Source organism: Paralichthys olivaceus, chromosome 1 (assembly GCF_024713975.1).
Source record: "Paralichthys olivaceus isolate ysfri-2021 chromosome 1, ASM2471397v2, whole genome shotgun sequence".
Lineage (NCBI taxonomy): Eukaryota > Metazoa > Chordata > Actinopteri > Pleuronectiformes > Paralichthyidae > Paralichthys > Paralichthys olivaceus.
In genome coordinates this window covers 16326568-16346379 of record NC_091093.1, presented here as the reverse complement: position 1 = coordinate 16346379, position 19812 = coordinate 16326568, and the positions used below count along the sequence as shown (strand labels likewise).

The 19812-nt window shown below is 41.2% G+C and overlaps 4 protein-coding genes across 6 annotated transcripts in view; 2 read left to right on the top strand and 2 right to left on the bottom strand.

Annotated features, from left to right (window-relative positions):
- Nucleotides 1-3: 3 nt before the first annotated feature.
- Nucleotides 4-2339, bottom strand: cox4i1 (cytochrome c oxidase subunit 4I1). Of its 2 annotated transcripts, none has more exons than XM_020098906.2 (5): nucleotides 2183-2339; nucleotides 1370-1449; nucleotides 701-865; nucleotides 425-556; nucleotides 4-325 (listed from the first exon to the last, which is right to left on the bottom strand). In XM_020098906.2, exons 2-5 carry the CDS (start codon nucleotides 1443-1445, stop codon nucleotides 189-191), a joined length of 510 nt encoding a protein of 169 aa, XP_019954465.1. In that variant the 5' UTR covers nucleotides 1446-1449; nucleotides 2183-2339; the 3' UTR covers nucleotides 4-188. The 2 variants fall into 2 exon arrangements, with proteins under 2 accessions (XP_019954465.1, XP_019954466.1); XM_020098907.2 differs by having other exon boundaries at nucleotides 1370-1446; nucleotides 2183-2281.
- Nucleotides 2340-2441: 102 nt separating this feature from the next.
- On the top strand, nucleotides 2442-5916 carry emc8 (ER membrane protein complex subunit 8). Its single transcript, XM_020098905.2, has 5 exons — nucleotides 2442-3036; nucleotides 3932-4008; nucleotides 4116-4185; nucleotides 4461-4555; nucleotides 4674-5916. The coding sequence occupies exons 1-5, from the start codon at nucleotides 2824-2826 to the stop codon at nucleotides 4831-4833; spliced, it is 615 nt and encodes a 204-aa protein (XP_019954464.1). The 5' UTR covers nucleotides 2442-2823; the 3' UTR covers nucleotides 4834-5916.
- A 989-nt stretch (nucleotides 5917-6905) lies between these two features.
- Nucleotides 6906-9367, top strand: gins2 (GINS complex subunit 2). The gene is made up of 5 exons (XM_020098787.2): nucleotides 6906-7079; nucleotides 7324-7438; nucleotides 8336-8435; nucleotides 8518-8644; nucleotides 8916-9367. The coding sequence occupies exons 1-5, from the start codon at nucleotides 6990-6992 to the stop codon at nucleotides 9042-9044; spliced, it is 561 nt and encodes a 186-aa protein (XP_019954346.1). The 5' UTR covers nucleotides 6906-6989; the 3' UTR covers nucleotides 9045-9367.
- A 472-nt stretch (nucleotides 9368-9839) lies between these two features.
- Nucleotides 9840-19812, bottom strand: part of gse1b (Gse1 coiled-coil protein b) — a 163981-nt gene continuing 154008 nt past the window's right edge. For both annotated transcript variants that reach the window (XM_069523062.1, XM_020098786.2), the window contains 8 exons: nucleotides 17888-18531; nucleotides 17664-17776; nucleotides 17276-17540; nucleotides 15883-15996; nucleotides 15323-15697; nucleotides 14497-14844; nucleotides 13159-13262; nucleotides 9840-12426 (listed from right to left, as the gene is read on the bottom strand). In XM_069523062.1, the coding sequence (XP_069379163.1) occupies nucleotides 12286-12426; nucleotides 13159-13262; nucleotides 14497-14844; nucleotides 15323-15697; nucleotides 15883-15996; nucleotides 17276-17540; nucleotides 17664-17776; nucleotides 17888-18531 (2104 nt within the window). In that variant the 3' untranslated portion in view covers nucleotides 9840-12285. The remainder of the gene's footprint in view (nucleotides 12427-13158; nucleotides 13263-14496; nucleotides 14845-15322; nucleotides 15698-15882; nucleotides 15997-17275; nucleotides 17541-17663; nucleotides 17777-17887; nucleotides 18532-19812) is intronic.

Sequence of the window (19812 nt, the reverse complement as noted above, 5' to 3'; positions counted from 1 at the left end):
GCATATGTTTTATCATTTTACCTTTATTCTCATTTCTATAATACACAATGACCTTAGGAGGAAGTGGTCTTCCAAATGCACAATCTGAGGTATGTGGACAATTGATAAATACAGAAATATAAGTATTTTTGTGTATGTGAGTTGGTCTGCCTTTATCTTCAAGTATGTATTATGGTCCTCTTGGTCTTTCACTTCTTCCACTGCTTGTTTTCGTAGTCCCACTTGGCAGAGAATCCCTCGACTGGGTTCATTCTCATGTCGAGCATCCTCTGCAGCTCCTTCTGTTTGTACTCAGGCTCGAATGTGTGTGGGACTGGTCCATACACTGCAGACAGACAATAGCACACGTCAAGCAATGAGCCTAATTAATAGTATAACAGATAACTGCATTCTTGTGTTTGACAGCCTTTTTTCTCATACTTACCAAACTTTCTCTGCCAGAGCACAACAAACCCAGTGAAGCCCAAAAAGAACAACACCCCTGCGAACACAGACTTCCACTCTGCAGATGCCTTGGTCATCTCTGCATAGCTCTGGTTGAAGCTGATGCGGTACACTAACAAGTAGAAACACAGGTGGTTAAAAATGTGAAAAAAGGGACTGAAACAACTAAGACAGTATTACAGGACTTCCTGGAGATAAAAATCAGTTCAAACAAATAGTTATGAACATTAGGGACTCTTAAAACGTGAAGTCCTACATGCAATCTTCTCCTCATTGGAGAGTGCAGCCCAGGAGCCCTTCTCCTTCTCCTTCAGGGACTGCTGCTCTGCACTCAGACTCTGCACATAGCAGATATCCGGGAGGGGGTTATCTGGCCTGTCAACGTAGGAAGGCATAGCGTAGTCCTCTATCTTAGCAACACCTGCAAGACACAACACAAAAACAACTCATCAAAATCACTTTTACTGGCACATAATGAATTAGTTTGTTTACAAATTCTTTACAAATACCAAATACTCTAAAACATTAAATAATGAGAAAGCAACAACATCTCAATGGCTGAATTTTGATCCACATTTCCTGCATGCTCCTGTTTCTGATGGGAGGTACTAACTCAAAATTTAGTCAAATCAGTGTGAAATAATTTAAATATATCCAAATATTTTTTGTTGAAGGCAAAAATCCTCTTCTTAATTTACGCTATCTCTATATATATATAGATTTTTCTTTCTGGGATTAATAAACTATCTGGACTTTTGAAAGGTCACCAGCTTCCATAAAATCGGATACCTACTTCTGTGACACTTAAGTAACCATCAACGTACAAAAATCTGAAGTAAACAGTGATTATGACACAAGCTGGATCTGTTGTTATATCACCCACCAGGAATAGAAAGTCTCACATGTCATTTGGAGTGGTACTCACCATGTCCTCCTCGTAAGCAGACAGATGTGGAGAGGGCACGTTTGCCAACGAGACTGAGAGCTCTGGCGGCCAGCATTCTGCTGAAAAGGTCACAGGACGGATATAAACTCATTAAAAACATTTACAAATATTATTGATCTTACAGCAGAAACGTTCCAACATCGTAAATGAAAAATGATCCCGTTCCATCAGGGGACGTCAAAATATGAGGATTTAAGAAACATTTCCCTAAAATGGTTAATAACGAACCAGCATTAATAAATAAGTCCGTTCTCCAACAATTGACAATCTAAAGCCACTAGAGGAAATTAAATGAGTTCACTTCGTGCACATGAAAAAAGGCGATTAGCTGTGAACATGTCAGTCGAGTTGTTGACGTTGGGGCAGCGCCTCCACCGAGGTGTTAGCCACAGCTAGCGTTAGCCGCACACACAAGGTCATAGCACCCGAGAAAGAAATAGCACAGAAACAACGGTTTCTCGGGGACATTAGAGTGTAACTCAACATTATCCAGCCGAACAAGACTACATCCATAAGCTACTTTAATATTATCTGTCTGCGCAACGCATCTGCCTTCGGGAATACGATGCTACTAGCTAACGACAGCTAGCCGGTAAGTTAGCTAGTCCTAGCTCCGCTCCGCGCCGACAAAGTCACCGGGACATTTCTGCTCATTCCGGTGAAAACAGCCGCTTCATGTTACACCCAACACGCGTGTAAAGTCCCCGTGTGTGCGTGTGTGTGAGTGTGTGCGTGTGTGTGTTTCCAGCGGCTCAGAAAGATGCTGTTGTTGAAGAAATAAAAACGACCTACTTTCTCTTCCTCGCTCCGTCAGACGATGCTCCTAGAAGGAAGTGTGATCGAGACCGGGAGCGGAAATACGTCACTTGAGTGAGCTACAACAGCGAGGTCAAACTAGGCTACACGCTTGAATTTCCTCCCCCACCCGAGATGGCCGAGGACCGGACTCTACGCTGGCTCTGATTGGGTAAAAAAAAAAGACAAGCCCCTGGCGATTGGTTACATTAAGAGGCTGCTGTGACGGTAAGCCAATCAGACGCAGTGTGGGGGCGGATCTTCGCTCATCTCGGGTGGGGAAAAGCAGACACGGCGAAGGAGAAGACTACCTCGTTTTACGTCTCTCCACTGCGATCTACGGCACCACCGGGGCTGCGGAGTGGAACATAGATTAGCTTCTCTCCTCCTGCAACACCCGGGGACTCCTCCATTTATATAAGAAGAGTATAAACAGACAGTTGTGGTTGTAAAGCTTTCGTGTTCACGCTACAAGGCTCAGCTTCCACCACGTGTTGCGGCAGGAAGGTGTCTCTTCTCCGGGCATGATAAGTAACGATAGCTAACAGCAGCACTCCCTCCTTGCGTGTAGCCTCCTCTCGGCTGGACCTGTCTGTATTTTTCTCTGAATCATCCATTGTGCACATTGTCTTACGAACATGCCCATTCAGCTGACCAGCCAGGCTTACTGCAAAATGCTGCTGCATGCTGCCAAGTACCCGTGCTGCGCTGTGAACGGGCTGCTGGTGGCAGAGAAGACCAAGGAGAGGAAGAAAGACAGCCACGGGGACCCGGTCCTGTGTGTGGACTGTGTGCCGCTGTTCCACGGAACTCTGGCTCTGGCACCGATGCTGGAAGTAGCTCTAACACTGGTAAGTGTCCGTCAAGTTAAATATACACTCAGCAGCAAGTGCACTGGCAAGACCGGTCTCAACTTAATGCAGGCTAACACAAGTCAACGTTTTTGGTTGTAGATGAATAAATGTCAAAATCACCTGCTGATACAAGAAATAAAGAAACAGCACTAGAAGGATGTAGAGATTGTAATTGTTGTTAAAGGTTCAGTGTGTAGAGTTTAGTGACATCTAGTGGTGAAGTTGCATGTTGCAGCTGAACACCCCTCAGCTCACTCTCCTCTTCCAAACATGACAGAGAACCTGTGGCAGCCTTCAGTTGTCATTAAAACTCAAAAGATGTTTAGTTTGTCCAGTTTGAACTGCTGTAAAGAACATGGCGGCCTCTGTAGAGAGGACCCGCTCCTAATGTAAATATAAAGTATTTAAATATGAAGGGCCCATTCTAGGGTAAAGAAAACAACTATTCATTCAGTTTAAAATAAGAGAATCCTTTATTAGTCCCGCTATGGGGACGTTATAGGGGATTACATACTAGTAAAAACACATCATTAGCATAATTTTATATTCAATTTCTGCCAATAGATCTCTTTCACCTAAATCTTACACATGAGACCTTTTAATCCAGAGCAGTTTTAGATCTCAGTCATTTCAGCTACATGTACCTAATCACACTGAATAAAAAAACATTGGGAACACAACAATGAATTAAGTTTTTACTTTTCAAATTAAAGTAATGAATTGTTTCAAACCTTGTTGACTTGAAATTGAACAAACTTGATTCACTGAAATGTTTTTTTTAAGTTGGTAAACAAATGTTTTGCTTTTTTTCAGTGCAACTGCAAATTGAGTAGGTGTCTGATCATGTTTGTCTTTACTGTCCTTCATGTTGGCTACACATCTCCTCTTTCAGATCGATACTTGGTGTAAAGAAAACAACTATGTGATTGCTGGATATTATCAAGCCAACGAACGCACAAAGGATTCAAGGTACAGAAAACTCATTAAACCTTCAGGAAAACAACCAGTTATAAACTTTGGCACATTCTCCCTTGGACTGTGATGGATTCATAAATGTTTCATCCTCTCTCTTTTAGGCCTAATCAAGTAGCAGAAAAAGTAGCTGCCAGGATTTGTGAGAACTTCAGTGACGCAGCGATAGTCATGGTAATAGCAAATAATATCAACTGGTGTTAATTGACTCAAATGGTGGTTTTACATGTTTTTGTCCATTTACTATCTGTGTCTGTCTCCCAGGCAGGAACTACGTTTGATCTCTTTCATTGTGCTATTATAAATTGTTAGCAGCATGGCAAAGTACAGTAAATGAATTGTAAATGATTTCCCTAAAACACTGTTCTGGTCTTATAAAGTGGTACATAACAGTTATTTAACCTACACATGCAGTAGTTGCCACAAATTCCCTTCTTTCTGTTTTTCAGGTGGACAACAGTAGATTAACAATCAGCTGTTTCGAGCCCATTGTGCTCCTCTACGATCATCATGAAAACAAGTGGAAAAGCAGAGAAGTCACTTCGTAAGTGTGTCTGTGTGTGTGTTGGGGGGGTAAGGGTTCTTTCATTAATTCTTTGTATTTAGTAAAAACAGTGTTTGCTACCCTATTTATGAATTTGATTTTTTTGTCTTTCTTCCAGTGAAACATTTGAGGACTGGAGCGAAGCACAGAAGATCACGTCTGCGCTGTTAGAGGGCAGGTCCTACGAAAATCTGATTGACTTTGATAATCACTTGGATGATCTAAGGAACGACTGGACCAACCCTGTGATCAACAAGTCCGTCCTGGATCTCTGCTAAGACCCACAGTCAACAGCACCCTGGACACACACACACAGAAAATATTGCTGCCATTTCAGCGTGCATGATGCTACTTGCTGTGTAGCACAGATGTGCAAAAGTTCTGAACATGTCGTCTTTGTTCCATCAGAAGTTTTCCGTCTCTGATGGGAACATGTGGAGTGCTGACCAGTTCGGCCAAAATCTCTTAAGGGCAAGCACCATATGTGCACTGTTTGCATATGTCCGCCTTTACAAGGTGATGCTGAGGTGGAGAAGGAGATTTTGTTTTAGCATTTTTTTTCTGCAGTGGTGTGTTTATTCATAGTTATGCGAATAGAGTTAAATTCTAGAGTATTTCAACTATTTTTCCTCTCCAATTTTACAGAGAGTAACCATAGAGATTAAGTCCATAATTATCAATTAATTATTAAAGAAATAGATGATTTAACTATTGAGATATGAAATTAATGATAATGTTCTTTATTAAATTTTCATTTGTTTTGAACCTTGAAACTAAATCCACATGTTAAACTGTAGTCTGAGGATGTCTGTATGAAATTTGATTATTAAAAAAATAAACTAATGAAAAAAAAATAGATTACATAGAAAGAAAGAGCCAGGAATCTTTAAGGTCTTATTGGACTTAAAGTAACATGGCAGCTGGAGTCACTCTGGATGCACCAGCACTAACAAACAGGTTGTTGATTCAAGATATTTGAGTTTTTATTATTAATGCAAACATTTTATATAATGCATGTCTCAGAACATCGGTCTCAGTGAAATCTTATTTTGATTGATTGTTGCGTTGAAGATTAGCTCACAGCTCCACTGAATCAGATCTCAGGGATGTGTGCATTTTTTTTGTTGGCTGTCTGTTTTAAGAATTAGATATTGTAATATAATTTATACTTAATTGACCACTCTAAATTCATCTGTTACAGAAATACATTTGAATTCATTAGAAAGAGCTAATTACTTATTAAATTACTGTGGAAATCACATTTTTACAGGTACTTTATAAACTGAATGTATAATGAAACATTTTTTTGAAATTATAAAAGTCTCTGTTGGGCTCATGTCATTAAGTAAATGATTTTGTTTGATGTCTTTTACCACTGCCTTGACACTGATGTTGATACAAGTTTGAAATCATGCTTGGTTTTTTTTTTTTATGGCATAAAATAGTTTAAACAGGATTAGATTGGGGTTTTGCTGCTGTATCAACTGATACAGATACATGTGTGAAACTGATACATGTATGTTGTAATCAGAGAATACAGCTGACCAATGAAAAAACTGACTGTGCTTAATACAGCTTTTAGATTATGTCATCAAATTCACAACTTAAATTACATTGACACACACATAGGATACAAATGTACAATTGCGTATATATACAATTATATATATAAATATATATATATATAATTATATATAGTATATATATATACTTCAACACTAAAACTTGGTACAATTTCAGCATGACCACTTCTTTTTAAAAACTGTTTGTAATATACAGCAATAGTCAATAATTACATTGATTACCACAGGTTCTCTGTCATGTTTGGAAGGGTAGGTGAGATGAGAGCTGCTAAGCTGCAACATGCAAATTCACCACTAGATGTCACTAAATGTTACACTGAACCTTTAAGGTTATATTTTGAATAGAGAATGATTGTTTTGATGGTGTTAATGTTGTGAAACCTCAGTGAAGGATGAACACTTCCATCAGTCTTACTCTTCTACATAACAGTGTTACTCTATGGATAATATATATACATGTGTGAATAACTAATACTTTTAAAAAAAAGTCACATACTATTTTACAGAATCATTGATAAATATTTTCCATGTTTGCAATTACGTGCAACTGGTTTTACTGTCACGTGACCTTGACTTTCCGGGCTCAGACATTGTTGTCATGGGCAACCGGTTCCTTAACAAACAGCCTTTAAATTGTAATTCATTTATAAAATACACATCCAATAATAACTGGATTCCAAACATAAAGTGAGACACGGAAATAAATTGTAAAAGCGCATTAAACGACGCTAACTTTTTTTAAACATCTGACTTCCGGTTGCTTACGACGCTGTAGTTTCCGGTGTCTCGCAGCGCGGGAACGTTCCTCAGTGTGACGGAGAAGTTTGTGTGAAACAGAACTCACGGACACGATGGATCCTGCGGAGGTGGAGTTCCTCTCGGAGAAGGAGACGGTGAAGATTATTCCAAACTTCAGCCTGGACAAGATCTATCTGATCGGGGTAATGAAATGCGTTGTGTTCGTTAGCGCGTTATTTGAAACGGATCAACAAATGAGCGTAAACCAAACCTGACATCTGTCCATGGTGGTTTTTTATTTACCTGCTCAGTGCAGCACTCATGCATGAAGCCACAGCCCCACAGCTCCTCTGTTCACAGCTCCTGTGTGTTAGTAAAGATGGAGTCCGGAGCTTCTGTGTGTGGACTGAGGTGTTTTTGCTCAGTTACGTGTTTGTGTCTCTTCAGGGGGACCTGGGCCCCTTCAACCCGGGGCTGCCAGTGGATGTTCCCGTGTGGTTGGCTCTCAACCTGAAGCAGAGACAGAAATGCAGAATCGTTCCTCCTGAGTGGATGGATGTTGGTAAGAGTTAAAAATAATAATAAAACACCTACATGTACATTCACAGTGAATGCAGGTGTTTGACATGGCTTCCACAGCAAAGGCTAAGAATTGATGATCCTATTAATAAACTTATAGTATTATAGAAGTTACTACTATTTAGTTCAAATGAGTGTTTGTTTGATTTATTGATTTATTCTACCACTCAAAGTATGTTTTTATCATACCTTGTGTTCTGGCAGAGATTTAAGAGGATAAGTCTTTTCCTGCTTTTCCACAACTTTTCGACACATTCACACAAAAGAAAATCCCTCAATGCATTAAAAATGCATCGACTGGGGATTTTTTTTTCTATGTTTGCAATAGACGTGGGATGATGTGTAATAAAAATGGGATCAGGGATGACTGAATTATTTTCAGAATCAAACAGAGGCAGTTCAGTAAGATTATTTCCCTGAAGTCTTTCTAAATATTCATATCAATGTTATGTAGTGTATTGACTTTTTCAAGTTGTCGGATTACTGACTGTGGAGCTGGTAGTTTTATAGATTTAGAGGATAGGGCTGTTGTTATTCTATATATTTCTTATTTCTAATAAATCCCAAGCAGGAAATAGTGTATCCTTCAGTTTTTAGTAGCCTTTGGAAAACAATAGAACACTAAAGTTGAGAGAAATTTGTTATTTCTGTTAGGAGGATGCTTTCATTGGTGAATGATTTCATGGAAATATTCTTATCCTTCATGATTTCTGACCTTTCCTTTGCAATTCAAATCCAAGAATATAGAGTGGGAAGATTAAAAAAACCTCAGGAAAACATTTGCTTATAAACACATAGAGATTTGCTTTATCTGGTGATTTGGTTCATGATATTTCTGTTTGAGACCTTTCTGCTGTTGATGCTCTGCTCCAATGTGCAGAGAAACTGGAGGAGATGCGAGAGCTTGAGAGGAAAGAGGAAACTTTCACTCCTGTTCCTAGTCCTTACTACATGGAGCTGACCAAACTGCTGCTGAACCAGTGAGTCGTATAAACTTAAAGTTGATTTATCATCCTTGTATTTGTCGCCCTAGTTCAGTTGATGATTTGTATGTTTCTGTAGCGCGTCAGATAATATTCCTAAGGCTGATGAGATCCGCACGCTGGTCAAAGACATTTGGGACACGCGCATTGCCAAACTCCGCCTGTCCGCCGACAGCTTCATCAGTCAGCAGGAGGCTCATGCCAAGGTACCACTGACCACAAAGAAGCATGCTCTCTACCTGAATTACAAAGTTGCATTAACATAGTACGATAGAACTTAGTACGATGTTGTAGAACTGAAGAAAACAAATCAAAATATTTCGGATTTTCCTCTTATTTTGAATATTTATTTCCTCTGATTCACAGGGAGATTGACAGCAGGAGGACAGTCATTAAAGAGTAAATGTAATATTTGATCATTCCTTGTTAAAAAACTAACCTTGTCTCCCGCCTCTCTCTGCGTCCCTCCCTCTGTAGCTGGACAACCTGACTCTGATGGAGATCAACACAATTCGAGCGTTTTTCCTCGACTCTCTCAACTTTATGTACAAGCTACGTTCCAATATGCAGCCTGGTTCCAGTAAAGGAAACTTAATGGATTATTGATCCACTAGTTGTGGATGTGTGAGTAGTTCATGCTCATGTTTGGATATTGTTTGAATATTGTCCCAATGACTTGGGACAAGGCCTTGGACCTGTGGACTTATTAAGAAACAGAAGAAAGCGGAAGAGTTTTCCACAGTTTTTTAAGGGATTACACTTCTCGCGGGAAACGCATCCATCTGTACATATTGACAAGCATATAAGCTTTATATGCGTCTGCTGTTTGCGATGTGCTTATTTAATTTAATGTCATGTAGGAGGCTCGTAGCAGGTAAAACAACCAATGTAACAAAATAAATGTTTTAATGTGTATGTGAAGTAGTGAACTAGTGTATATGATCTTCTTTATTCTCTATTTTTCATTTTTGTGCATGAATAATTATGTTTATCGTACTTTTGGTTTAGCATACATGACAATCATTTATTTTTGAGCATACTAGTTTAAGTCCTTGTTGAGAAATTTGCCTCTTTGTGATCCAGTGTAAATATCTAGAAGACATAGTGCATCATCCTTAGACCAACTCCAGTTTGAGGTTAGTGCATAACTGGAGGGTAAGTAAATGTCTTCAGTTGGATGGAAATCCACATAAATATAGTTCTTACCAAGGATCGCTGTATTTTAATCTTAAACCAGTGACAGGGTAATATCATCAGGCTTATGATTAAGTACCAAGTTAACCTATTTATGAAAACTTCCAGGAATCTTTATTTTATTTGTGCAGCACGTGTGAGTGTTTGTTGTCTACCTGTCTGTGAAGTTGTTAAATGACTATACCAGCACCCACAAACAGACAAAGGTTGGTATTTAACATTTTTGAAATATTTTATTTTCTTTTTTGTCTGAAATCACAGCCATATATTCATAAATACCTAATTACTACATTCAACAAAGAATATATTACATTACAATGAATTCAAACAAGTACATTTTAAAAACAGGATTTCACAGCATCTAGACATCCTCCACTGAGTAAGGGGGCTATTGCAGGGGCGTGCGTGGGTTGGAGACACAGGGGATGCTGGGTAAGTGGGGCTCGCTGTACGGCACCGTCCTCCCCAGCTGATTGGCTGCTTCCCTCAGTGTGCGTGCTCCTTCATTAACTGGTGGGCTGCGCTCTTTGCTCTTTCCTGCTCTGTAAAAATGACAGATTATACTGTATCCCTCCGATCCTCTGAGGCCTCCTTCATAAAAAAGATGTTATGATAAAATTGATTCTTGGAGATGCTTTCGGATAAAGGGATTCTGTACCCGTTGACTTGGAAAGAGTCAGAGACAATATAAAATGTCCCTTATTTTTAATTTTACATGTAAAATGTCCATGTGGACTTTAACTCATTCACATGCTCCCAAATTCTTGAGGCACTTGTAAATCCTGCATTTTAAGAATGGGGGAAATTGTGCTTTTATAAGTTAACTTTATGCACATTTTCTTTTTTACTTAGAAAAGATGAAATCTCTTATCCCACCACCAAAAATCAATTATCCATACCCGGAGTAGATGAGCTCTTGGGTTTACTATCGCACATATGACTATGAGGCTGAGGCGACATTAGATATCGGACAGAGTGTCAGTGTGACACGAGCAGAATTAGGAGGAGGAGGGCAGACAGGTTGTAAACAGGTATGAGAGCAGGTAAATGAAACCTTTCTGATTTTATGAGAGGAAAAACAGTTTGAATTGACTTTGTGATTTCCAGTTTATTTGTAACTTGTTGGCAACTTTGGGTAGCAAGGGCCCTAAAAATGGGGGATGTGCTGGGATGGAGGAGTGTGTTATTGAGAAGTGGAAGATGGCCGTTCTGGTTTGAATGTTTGGCTACCTAATTTCAACTTTAAATCAAGAATCCGAGATGCTACCATTTGCTTTTTTATTTTGGCACTATATCCTCTCATGACGTTAAGGGCTTGATCTTAAAAGTCGGATGCTGTTTCAGTCCAATGCTACATTATGTTGAAATGAAGGTGAAGGTCCGACGTCAAGAGAAAGCATCAAGAACAAGTTTTCATCAGGCGGCTGCTTAAAGAGACTCTTCATGTCTTTAGAAACCAAACAAGCGAGTGAAAACGTAATGTGTCGCTGGATCTCAAGTTGTGAACGTGGAGATAACTGGTCATGTCAGCGGCAGTGAAGCCGACAGGAGGAGCTGTTGAAACGGGGATTAAAACAGATATATGTTGCTGTGAAGAAGGCGTGGGGGGTGTAACGGGGCAGGAGCCATGTCTCAGGACCTCTGACTGAGCTTCTCTTAGCTCAGGGGTCTGGCTGAGGCGGCTGTGGCTGGGTCTCGGCTCCACGGAGCCTGGAGTGAGTAACGAGAAGAGAAGCGTGTATCCTGTTTGCTCTCACTCTGCTAAATGTCTCAGAATGAGCTGTTCTGGCCAGCAGCAGTACAAACACTAAAAGCAAGGCTTTTCTTTTCCAACCCAAAAAAGCATAAACATATAAAAATGGCAGGCTTTCTTTTAAAAGAAAAATGATTAAAGTAATAAAAACATACAAAATTCTTTTTAAGTCTTCATATTATATACAATACAAGGCTGAAGCACCTTTTAAAATTCTTAATTCTCAAATTTTCTATTTCGAAATAAAACATTTCCTTAATTCTTTCCCAAAAAATGTGCATTTTTCTAAGTTCTTCCCTAATTTTGAGCAGTTCTTTGTTGTAACACAGTACCACCAGGAAGTTCTTCAGCGTTAAGTGCATTTCCAGTTCAAAAGCTCATGTGGCCGCTGTGATGAAAATCAGTCCCGACTGGCCAGGAGCCTTCGTTGGAGATTTTTGGAGTCTGTTGACGACACCCCTCCTGGGGCAGCTGCTCCCTCATTGGCAGGATTGTCTGTGTAGATGTGGCAGTGAGGGACGCAGGGACTGAACAATAGAGCAGCAGGGACCAAAGAGTGTGTGAGAAGCAGGTGCATGTGTGTGTTTGTGTTGAGCTTCAGGTACTCCTGCCCCGGAACTCACGCTGATCTTGGGGGTTGGCTACATTGGCACACGTTTGGTGGCTTGTGGCGCAGGCCCCGGCTGGCCACAATCCAAAGACTGCCTGCCCTTCACTGAACGTTCCCAACTCCTGTGCATTCATCAATCCATTCACTCCGTTCATTCATTCATCTTATCAAGCCTGCCACGCTCTCCTGTGTGGAGCCAAGCAGACCAGGCTATGAAAAATAAACTCTGGGTGTCAAGTCTGAAAGGGAGGTGGCCGCGGCCCAGGAGCCATCAGGTCGGCGTGTCGGGGTCACCTGGGAGGGTAGCCCTTGTAATGGCCGCCTCTCGGCCAGTGTGTCTGTGGCAGCGTTAAACACTTCCTGAAGTGCTCCAGCTCTGTTTGTAACTTCTCCCGCTCCATTGCCAGCTTCTGTCTCTGGGACATCAGCTCCTGCACAACCAGAGAGGGAAAGAGACCAACAACAATGAGGATGGGATTTCCTTCTATACAACAATGAAGTGTAGAATAATAAAGAATTGCATGTATGTATTCCTGTTGTCTATGTCCTCTTTGAGATATTTTAGTATTTGTAAAGAGGGATTATACATATGATTATATACATATATTTATTATTTCATTCTACATTACAGAGCAGCACCTTCTATTAATGTGCAGTAATGTTAAGCTGTGTCCCTGCACTTTATTTCACTGAATCTAATTAGCAGATTATATGAGAACATTATCATGTTTAATTATGAAAATATCTCTGGGAAAGCTTTTGATTGTCTTCATTTATTTAAACACAAAGAACTGAACCTCACTGCCAACATGTGTTTGTAAATGTGTGTTTGTTGCCATGATATTAGAGGCTGCTTCTCTTCAACAGGTTTACAAAACAACAACCAATCACTGCATTAGACTGGAGACGACTGAACTCGTCCTGTTATGCTGCAAATCAACATTCAAATCAATGACTTGCCAGTGGTGTAGTTACTTCAGTTAGTAGCTTTGTAGTTGTTGAACTATTTTGTTCACTCTGTGCATGTTGTGTGTGCACAACTTGCTACACAATGGTTTAAGAGAGACTTGCACAAGGAAATCAAATGAGCAGATTTTAGAAGTCACAGACTCACACTAGCAGTGGGGTGTTTGTGTGTGGGTGTGTGTGCACATGCGTCTTACCCCCATGCTATGAGACAGCTGCTCAGCAGTCAGACTGAGGTTGTAGTTCTGAGCTTCTAGTCTTCGACACTGACTCTGCAACACTTGCCGCTCCAGACTTTGCTCTAGAGGAAGGAAGAAAAAATATAACAGGGGTTAGAGAACTATAAAGAAATGAAGATAGTGAACAATGTCTACAGCAGACTGAACATACTGAAATACAACAGTGACACATCACACACATCAAGATGGTCTCTGTCCTTGACTTATATACGTATTGTGAAAAAAATATTATTTGACCTGAAATCATGATAATACATATCACATCAGTTCCTAGTTTAAGAATCTCTGAACTTCCTGCCATTAAAACCTGCTCGTGTTGAATTGTAAAATACTGTGTTTGCAAGTAGACTAATATTCAAGACTCACATTCAACACTTTAAATCATTCTTAAACAGTTCTTGTAGAGGATTAAAGGATACCTCTCTTCATCCAACTGCAAAACTACTGTGCAGTTCATGTCTGACGATGAAGACGTTCCTTATTATCGTGCTGCCTCATCATCACTCAACACTTTGTATCCTGCACTGTATTACAACTGGCAAAACATTTTATCAATAATTCTCTGTGTCACACGGTGGGATGGACCTTCCCACAGTCGAGGAGAAATAGGATCTTGTTTTATTCTTTTAAAAATCTGCTCTCTCATTTTAATCTAGTACGAACAGTGCACAGTTCACAGTTTAGGAACTCCGCACCAGTAAAATGAGATGAACTACAAACTGCCCTCAAATCAGAATCTTAGATTTCTTTCAGACACTTTTAAGTTTTGAAGGAAATGTTTTTTATTGACTCTTATAACCGTTTTTCTTAATTTCTTGTTTTTTTGCTTCCTTGAGTTGAATAATTGAGAAACAGAAGCAATCAACAAAATAAAGACGGCACCATTCTCTCATGAAAAATAAATCATTATCTCAGTGAGACTAATTAAATAAAGATTAAATAGAATTAAATATATTTGGACATAACTGAGCTGTGTGGAAAGGATAAATACCACCCTCTAGTGACACGAGAATGCTACAACAACCTGAGAATCTTTGGTCTTAGGTGTTTTAGCTTTTTTAAATATTTTTTTATGAATTAAATACTACACTCCTGTCTATTTAGTCTCCAGTTATATTTGCTGCTATGTAAGAAATGGTTTGTTAACCACACAAATTAATTGACACAAAGAGAAACACTAATTCATGAAACTGCAAAGTGATGTGATCAGTTTTATGGAGAAAAAAAATGTGCCTAAGGTTTTTATAGCAGCAGCAGAATTAGTACAATCACTTCATATTTAGTGTGGCTGCTTACCTTCTACATATTCCTGATAAGCTTCAAATATAGATTCAATCCCCCGCCACTTGGAGGCAGGACCCTCCTCTTCCTCCTCATCCTCCTCTTCCTCAGAGTCCTCGGGACCAGACATGTCTTCTCTCGCTCCTGACACTTCCCGCTGCAGCGGCACTGAGAAGTGCTGCCCGTTGGGTTGAAGGTGAGGGTGAGTGTGCGAGAGCGGATGCGGAAATGGATGTGCATTGGAGTGAGACTGTGAGTGTGGCGGCGGCGGTCGGGGGCCAGGGGTGCTCTGCAGCTCTGGAATGTTGTAGTGAACTGATGACTCCTGGGGGTGGGATGACTCCGACATCCCTGTGGCTCCACCTAGAGTACAAGATGTCAGAGAAGAATAGATTTATCATTTCTTTATTATTTGAGACAACTAAACAGACAACAATATTGAAAATATAGAGATTTAAAAAAAAAAACTATTTATCATGCAAAAGCCTTTATGTATTGGTTATTTGTATTGGAATGTGACAATGCACATTATTTAACCTTATAGTTAATGCAAGGATGAACTAAAGGCCTATTTTATGGAAATCTAATCTAATTAAAAAAATAATGAACATTGAAAATGATGGTTATTTGAAGCTCTAAATTTTTATTATACCAACCCAATAAGAAAATTATCTTTTTGTTTTAATCAGAAAACAAATCTGCGGTTTATGTTTTCGATGTTGTGCTTCCATTACAGCAGGACTGATACTGGCCGACCTGTAGGTTGCACCTCAGTATAATTCTGTTGCTCAGTAGTCACCTTTGCAAGCATATTTCTTTAACTGTGGCTTGTGCGTCTAACCTTTGTGTTTCTGCAGAGACTTCTGAGTGGACTGAAGCACAGATTCATGGAATTGCTGAGCAAATTCTTCTGGCGTGAAGCTGTCCCAGGGTTTGGTGCGTCCGTTGATGCTGTGATGGCCCTCTTTCGCCTGATGGGGGAGTGCAGGTCGCAAGCTGTTGAGCAGACTGGAGCTCCTCTTAGAGATCGGTGCTTCGCTGGGCCCCCGGGCCTTGTCTGGGTAGACAGCTGGAGAAGGAGGTTCCTTTGGTCTTAATGTGTCCCCTAGGGGTTTCGGGTGTCCACTGGGGGACGCTGGGCAATGCGAGGAGGGGCTCTGTGGTCTGACGTTGTTGTGGTCCTCTGATTCAGAGGAAGGCTGAGCAAAGGCAGAATCTGCAATCATTTGAACACATGTGTCATGATGAGGTCAAGATGTGCATAACCTACAAACATTGCAATTAGAAACTGTTGTTACTTTAGATGCATTTCCCATACAAGTGAACAACTGAAACACCACTCTAACCCAATAGGATACTTGATCAAGTCTGCACGTTTATGTTCCTAAGTAAGAATCTCACCTGTGATCTGAGCTGACGGGCTCTTACACAGCGGATGAGCGGCATGTCTGATGGTATCCAGAGTTACACTCTTTTCTTTTATGGCCTGAAGCAGCTCCACCACTTTTTCATTATCTGAGAGACAGAGAAAAAGAATAATTAGTAAAACCTTTCATTAGTCCTGTCTGCATGTATCTTACAATTCCATAAGCAGTGATGCTTCCCTGTTTCATGTTTGTAAGGCTGTGTACTGCCCTCTATAGGCAGCAAACAGGTTTAGATGGTAACGACACACACTGCTGCTGTTCCCAATTCCTCTGCAGTGAAAAGTGCTTCCGTGTGCATGTGTGTAGCTGCATGCTTGACACCACCTCAACCTTTTTAACTAAGACAGTGTTAAGTATTTAATTTTAATTTTTTTTTCAAAGCTTGAGTCAACATGCTAATGACAACATGGCGCAGGCAGAGTTCTGAAGTGCAGAATCAGGAAGTTATAGAGCTGACGGAGGATGCTACTCTCTAAAAGCTGAAAGAACATGTGATCAGTGTTTCTCTGCTGAAATTTAAAAAAAGTCAAAAGCAGAAACAGGATATATGAGCAATGGAGTAATGCTGAGTGGTATGTTACAGGCACTGAAGGTCTGTTCTATGAGGCAGTGGTTTCTAGAAACCTTGCTGAAACAATGCTATGCGATTCCAAAAGACAATGTTTTTATTTATATATATATATATATATATATATGTATTGAGATCAATTAAAAAAGGCTCCTACACACACCAACCTGTTACTTAAACAAGAGTAGCTAAGAGGCATCTTCACACACTGTTAATTATTACACTAATTAATGACGTTTTTGAAACATAATTAAAGAAAACAGTTGGAAGCATCACTTGGTGTTTCTGACCCCAACCATGTCCTGAAAAGTGAAGGCCAACTGTAACCATCAAACCACAAATACAGGATTCCTCTGTACAACAATGTTTAACTTAAGCACACACGTGATGTACGTTGAAGGGACTGGAAATGATTTTGTGATTTTAATGTTGAGTAAATTTCTATATCTTTGTCTATCGTGAGAATTGGATGTGATTATGCAAACAGAGCTGCTGTGGTGCAAGAAAATCTCAAACTGATCCAATAATGAGGTATCATCATCATCATCATCATCAGGAGAGAATGAAGCTTTTAAGGTTGCAGGTCCAGATGTTTTTGTAGAACTAATCTAACCCCTGACACCAGTGATCGCAAGACTGAAGAGACTGGAACATGTTTTGGGGATTTAATGGAATCAAACTAGGCTAATTTATGTCATGCTAATTAGATAGATAAAAATAAAATGCTGAAAAAAAGAGTCCACACTTGTTACGTCACATGTGTTACTTCATGTATGAGTAACCATAAATTCCCTTTTACCTCTTCTCTGCTGCACAGTGACATGGGACAGTTTGAACATGGTGAGGAACCGCTTCTTATCCTCCAGCTCCGGTGCTCGGTCCATCTCCTCCGGGGTGAAACGCGTGCTGAGTTGAGGGGGGGGAGGAGTGCGTTTTGATTGCGAGGCGGGTGGAGAGGGGCTGCGCTCCCTGAGCATCCTCCTCCTCTTCCGTCTCTTCTGCTGCACCAGCTCGTCCCGCCTTCCCGCTGTGGTCAGGCCAAACACTCCCAGAAAGTCCAATTTCTGCTCAGAGAATCGAAAAAGAAAAAAACATCCCCTTACTGAAATGTTTTATCATGAGTGCTTGTGTGTGTGCTTCCATCGTAGAAGGCACAGGAGACGTGTGTGTTGGCAGGTGTGTTTTACCTCGGTGGTGTCATCCAGTTTGAGTGGCGGCTGCTCTGCCACTCTCCTGAGATGGGCTCTCACCTCCTCCTCATCACTCTCATCATACGAGTCCTCCAGCTCATAGTAATAACCTGCAGCAGACACAGGCGTCATTAGTGATGCTGCACTAAAATTCTCTAAAAAGTTGATTTATCACATTAAACATGCTGTGACTAGTGTAGGTAACAAAAGGCTGGTTATACCTTTCTCCCTCGCCTCCCTTCTCCTCTTCTCCTCCAGGTCCAGCTTGCTGATTGGCCTTCGGTGCTGCTGAAGGTACTCATCGAAGATCAGCATTGTGTCCGGGCCCATTCCCAGTGTAGCTACCTGTCCCATCCCTGACCCAGAGATTAGTCCTAGCCCTTGTCCGTGTCTACTGTGCCCTGGGTGTCCCTGGAAGCTCTTTTGTCCAGCGTTGCCTTTCACAGCTCCCTCCAGCTCGTACTGGCTGGACAGCGACAGCGATGATCTCTGCTGGCTGAAGAAGGACTGCGTGGATTTCTCCAGATCAGCAAGGAACGTGCTGGGCTCCGTCAGGCCTGGAGGACCTCTCAGTGGGGGGTATTTCTCCATTGCTCCCCCTTCTCTCCTACGGGCTCCGTCCTCAAATTTGGATGGCCCCGGGGGCAGCCGACTGAGCTCATAGTGTCCCATCCCTGAGGGCTCGTGGTTACGTCTGGAGTCTGAGATCGTTTCTATGAGAGCTGCCGGGTTCCACAGGGTGGTGGGAGGTGGAGGGTGGTGTTCGCGTGGTGGCTGTGGAGGTTTGGGGGAGATGAGGGGAGGAGGGGCGCCTAAGTGAGCGTGGAGGTCCCGGCTTCCTGGCTCATGGTGATTTGTTATGGATCTGTGGAGATACAATGGAGCAGGGATGGTGCATAGCTGTTAGACATAGAGCACAATGCCCATATTGAGAAACAGTGTTTCCCAATCACACATGTGATGCTAAGACACACAACATACACCCTGTGAGTACGTCTGTGGGTGTATGTGTCTGTACAAAGCAGTGTTATCAAGCCCAGGCAGAGTAGCCCAGAGCAGAGTGAGGATGTGGCCAAGGCACACACTGTCCTCCAGATATGAGGCCTGGTTTTGATCTGTTAGGCCCTTGAAGTGTGGCACGCATACACACACACACACACAAACACACAACACACACACAAACACACACACAGAGGGAAAGAGAGGAAAGGCGAGCAAGTTCAGAGGGGCCAGGAGAAATGTTTTCCTGACAGACAGACAGACAGGCAGAAAAATAGCAGGAAGGAGAATGATGGATTGTTAGTAAGGAATGACAGTTTATTATATGAGAGAGAAGAATAGAAAGGGAGAACAAGGTTGAGGAGGAGAAAAGGTATGGTGGTGAAAAAGAAGCGGAAGTGAGGAAGAGGGAAAAACAGATGGTTGAAGGGTAGTGTGCTTCCCGTTTGTGTTTGCATTTCATGCACACGTGTGTGTATCAGCAAATGCGTGTGTTATCCAAAATCTGCAGAGAGATTCTGCATGAGGTGTGATTCTGTGATTATATCATAGGGTTTTTGATAGCAGACGTGTGTGTGCGTGTGTTTTCGTCCTCCGAGTTCAGCATTAACCACAACCTCACTCCTAAATCGCACACAACAACAAAAACACAGTCACAGTAACAAAGCAGGGTAAGTCGAGGGCTTAGGCCGTGCAAGGTTGAGAGGATTATCCAAGAATTAGCCTTTGTGTATCTTAGCCGTCGTACTCGCTGCCTGTTTGAAACTGCTGCCCACTTCTCATGGAACAGCACTCATCAGGACCCTACGTCGACATCTAAACATAGCTGCCTGTTTTCCTACGTGTCAGGCCTGGAAGGTAGCAAGGACAGAAATAGAGTAGATGAGATGCTTCTGACAGGGTTTATCTTCTTTTTTTTTTCAGCCCTGCCTGAAAACAAACTTCTAAAGCCTGCCAGCTTCTGAGGCTTCAAAACAAAAGCACAACTGTCCACATCAAGCGAGAAGGGACAGACGAACACCCCACAAAATAAGGTGTACACCTTTGTAATGCAGCTTGTCTCTATCAACTGCACAACCGCCACAATATGAAAAAATAAATACTTCTGCATTGTATGAATTATAAAATCGAAGTAGGTTTGAAATAT

Excerpts from the sequence above, each read along its gene's own strand:
- cox4i1 (XM_020098906.2), bottom strand. The coding sequence starts at position 1,445 with ATGCTGGCCGCCAGAGCTCTCAGTCTCGTTGGCAAACGTGCCCTCTCC. Across the intron at positions 866-1,369 it reads CTGCTTACGAGGAGGACATG|GTGTTGCTAAGATAGAGGAC; the intron begins GTGAGTACCACT and ends TGTGTCTTGCAG. Across the intron at positions 557-700 it reads CAATGAGGAGAAGATTGCAT|TGTACCGCATCAGCTTCAAC; the intron begins GTAGGACTTCAC and ends TCTACTTGTTAG.
- emc8 (XM_020098905.2), top strand. The coding sequence starts at position 2,824 with ATGCCCATTCAGCTGACCAGCCAGGCTTACTGCAAAATGCTGCTGCAT. Across the intron at positions 4,009-4,115 it reads GAACGCACAAAGGATTCAAG|GCCTAATCAAGTAGCAGAAA; the intron begins GTACAGAAAACT and ends TCTCTCTTTTAG. Across the intron at positions 4,556-4,673 it reads AAAAGCAGAGAAGTCACTTC|TGAAACATTTGAGGACTGGA; the intron begins GTAAGTGTGTCT and ends TCTTTCTTCCAG.
- gins2 (XM_020098787.2), top strand. The coding sequence starts at position 6,990 with ATGGATCCTGCGGAGGTGGAGTTCCTCTCGGAGAAGGAGACGGTGAAG. Across the intron at positions 7,439-8,335 it reads TCCTGAGTGGATGGATGTTG|AGAAACTGGAGGAGATGCGA; the intron begins GTAAGAGTTAAA and ends TCCAATGTGCAG. Across the intron at positions 8,436-8,517 it reads ACCAAACTGCTGCTGAACCA|CGCGTCAGATAATATTCCTA; the intron begins GTGAGTCGTATA and ends ATGTTTCTGTAG.